At 49.1% G+C, this 3,348-nt stretch overlaps 1 protein-coding gene across 1 annotated transcript in view; it reads left to right on the forward strand.

Annotated features, from left to right (window-relative positions):
* LOC106806530 (synaptosomal-associated protein 25-like) overlaps positions 1–3,348 on the forward strand; it is a 58,050-nt gene that overhangs the window by 8,039 nt on the left and 46,663 nt on the right. The window contains exon 4 of the mRNA XM_014808506.1: positions 2,992–3,109. Coding sequence (XP_014663992.1) covers positions 2,992–3,109 — 118 coding nt within the window. The remainder of the gene's footprint in view (positions 1–2,991; positions 3,110–3,348) is intronic.

The raw sequence follows: 3,348 nt of genomic DNA on the forward strand, positions 1-3,348 counted from the left end.
GGCTGGAGCGGAGGTGACCGCAACATGTCAGTCTGTGTGCTTGTCACCTGTGCTGCACCTGTGATGTACCTGAGGCGTGTTCAGGAGAGCGAGCGCTCGATGCGAACGCTCGATGAATGCAACGCAGCGCCTCCTGAACGATACACCGAGCGCTCGCTGTGCGCTCGCTTGATCAAAGATGGCGGCCCCATGGAGGGTTACTCAGCAGATTTTAAATCGCGAGAGAACAAGTACTGTTAAACGAATTTAGCAGACGAAATTGATACAAATTGAATTTAGAAATAAATGAATGAATGAAAAGTGAAATAAAGTTGAAATAGATTGCAAATTGACGTCAGAAATGTTAGATTCGCATTCGCCAGATTTTCGTCGCCATCTTGTAAACAACTCGCGCGGCTGACGAACAGCTTTTTCAAACTTGCGCGCAAACGCTGCGCCGGAGCGCTCCCGAGCGCAGTGTCGTTCAGAAGGCGAGCGCTCGGCCGAGCGTTCGGTCTCCTGAACACGCCTCTGTGCTGCCACCTGTGCTACCACCTGTGCTGCCACCTGTGCTACCACCTGTGCTGCCATCTGTGCTACCACCTGTGCTGCCATCTGTGCTACCACCTGTGCTGCCACCTGTGCTGCCACCTGTGATGATACCTGTGCTACCACCTGTGCTGCCACCTGTGCTGCCACCTGTGCTGACACCTGTGCTGACACCTGTGCTGCCACCTGTGATGATACCTGTGCTACCACCTATGCTGCCACCTGTGCTGACGCTTATATCTCGCCGGCTTCTTCGCGTTTGTTCCTTCTGTTAGATCTTTATCTGACTGACTTCTCCGTCTGCCTACTCATGGGTTCCTTCGTGTTACGTTTAGAAATGTGTCGCGATTCTCGTGTCCTTATTATAGTTAAGCACGGTGATGTTTTCTTTCTGTACAGCGCGTTCTCTTTCGCTTACACACCCACGTCAATGCGCGCGTATGCACCCACGTACGCATGCACACACGCGCACATATATACACACACATGAGCACACAAGCACGCGTGTACACACGCCTACATAATTATATGCGTGTATGATCGAACATGCTCATAATCGCACACACTCACACACAAACGTATACGCACGCGCACGCACTCATGCACACACATGCAGTCACGCACGTATGCACGTACGCGCTGTACTCTCGTTCCGATTGAGAAATCGATTTCACACATTGTTCTTTTCACACATTTGCTGCTGACATATTTACAGCATATATATTCCATGTAATAGTTAAATAAATTATACACCAGAACTGCAAACCGCTTTCTGTGCCCATTAGATAATCTGAGTCGCAGGCGTCCGCGTCAGTCCTTAGAAGTTAAGGATATAGCATTTTATGTCCGTATTAAGCACAAATTTAGAATTCAGTAGCGGGATCAAGAATCCATTATTCTGAGTTTACCCATTATGCGCTACTAAATGTACGCCGTACAGTCACGTATCGTGGTATTTGGCCCGGAATTCGCGCGTAATGCGGTTGGGAGGTGAAGCATTTACTTGAAATTTACGGGGCAATATAAAAGCCGAGTTCTTTCACAACCACGGCCCTAGAGGCGCGAACAACACATGCAATATGCATGCCCGCGCTATCTCATGCGTCCATGAAGGGGGAACTCTCCGCTAGAGGTCGCGACCTCCGCGTCATCACGGCGTGAGCGCGCGCTGAAATTTATGAATCTCTGCAGCAGATGATACACCTATCGGAGCGACACGTAGCGGTGACCGAGCAGAGATCGTTACATCTGCTATGTAACCCGCGCGCCCACGCTATTAAAATACTCACATGACAGCAGCCCGTTATTAGAAACTTTCATATATCTTTCCCCACCGTTATAAGCATAGTTGAGGTTGCAGCAGGCGCAGTCCGGAGATGGAAGAAGACGCTTATTAATTTTGCTAATTAAAATTTCTGCGTTGAAGACGTCGTCTTGTTTTCCCGGGAAGCGACAGCCGGGTCGTGTGACTCTGCATTGCAGCGTATTTACTACTCACTGAGGAATCTGGAATGGACTCTGGAATGGAGCGTATTATAATTACTACTCACTGAGGAATATGTGTGACCGATGAGGTGGGAAGTTTCCCATGGTCCCAATCGGAAGGAAATTCGGAATTCGAAATTTTTCTCATTCGTGTAAATTTCCGAATGAGACGGCGTGATGTTTCTCTGACGTGTAGCAGCGGTTTAATTGTCGTCTCAGCTTACCCTACAAAGTGCTGTAGATTGGTTTTGTTGTTTTAGATTTATTATATAGACTAGCTGGAACCCGCGCTACGCGCGGGCTTAGTGACTGTGATGCATGTGACTCTCTCTCTCTCTCTCTCTCTCTCTCTCTCTCTCTCTCTCTCTCTCTCTCTCTCTCTCTCTCTCGCACACTCACGCATTCTCGCGCTCTCTTTCTCTCTCTCTCTCTCGCACACACTCACGCATTCTCACACACACGGACACATTGTCTCTCCCACGCGCACGCACATTCTCTCTCTCGCTCCCTCTTGCATGCGATGTCTATTCTCTATAGCGTGTATATTATTTAAGCACGTCGCCAGGCTTTCGTCTGGCTAGAATTCGCTTTCAGTGATTGATTGGTGTTACTCTAGTGGCGATGTTTCGAAATTTACGAAACAAACGCGCCCCTGTGCAGAATTCGTCAGCGACTGAGTACGTACAGCGTGATATGATGTGTGTAGCCGTTGCCAACTGTAACATTTTCCAGAACTAACAGCTTAATAGAGCATTCAGCACACCCTGGATACTGGCTAGACGACTTTTACATGACGGCGGTGACTAACGTCAATCTGCTCAGTGATGTTGTTTTGCGCGGGAAAAAATCAATACTAAGCCAGTGTTGTTTTTTTCCCTAATTACTACATCTGTATGTACTAATTCCTACTGTATGTACTAATTCCTACTGTATGTACTAATTGCTACTGTATGTACTAATTGCTGAGTTGTCGTGCAGAGCAATTGGATCGCGTGGAGGAGGGCATGGACCAGATCAACCAGGATATGCGGGAGGCTGAGAAGAACCTGACGGGCATGGAGAAATGCTGCGGCATCTTCGTGTGTCCGTGCAACAAGTACGTGCTCGTTACCTGTTCTGTGCGGGTAATGCTATCCCCCGGGCGTGGAGGGAGGTGACCGCAACGTGTCAGTCTTGTGTTGTCACCTGTGCTGCCACCTGTGATGATACCTGTGCTACCACCTGTGCTGCCACCTGTGCTGCCACCTGTGATGATACCTGTGCTACCACCTATGCTGCCACCTGTGCTGCCACCTGTGCTACCACCTATGCTGCCACCTGTGCTGCCACCTGTGC

The sequence above is a fragment of the Priapulus caudatus genome, unplaced genomic scaffold (genome assembly GCF_000485595.1).
Source record: "Priapulus caudatus unplaced genomic scaffold, Priapulus_caudatus-5.0.1 Scaffold9, whole genome shotgun sequence".
Lineage (NCBI taxonomy): Eukaryota > Metazoa > Priapulida > Priapulimorpha > Priapulimorphida > Priapulidae > Priapulus > Priapulus caudatus.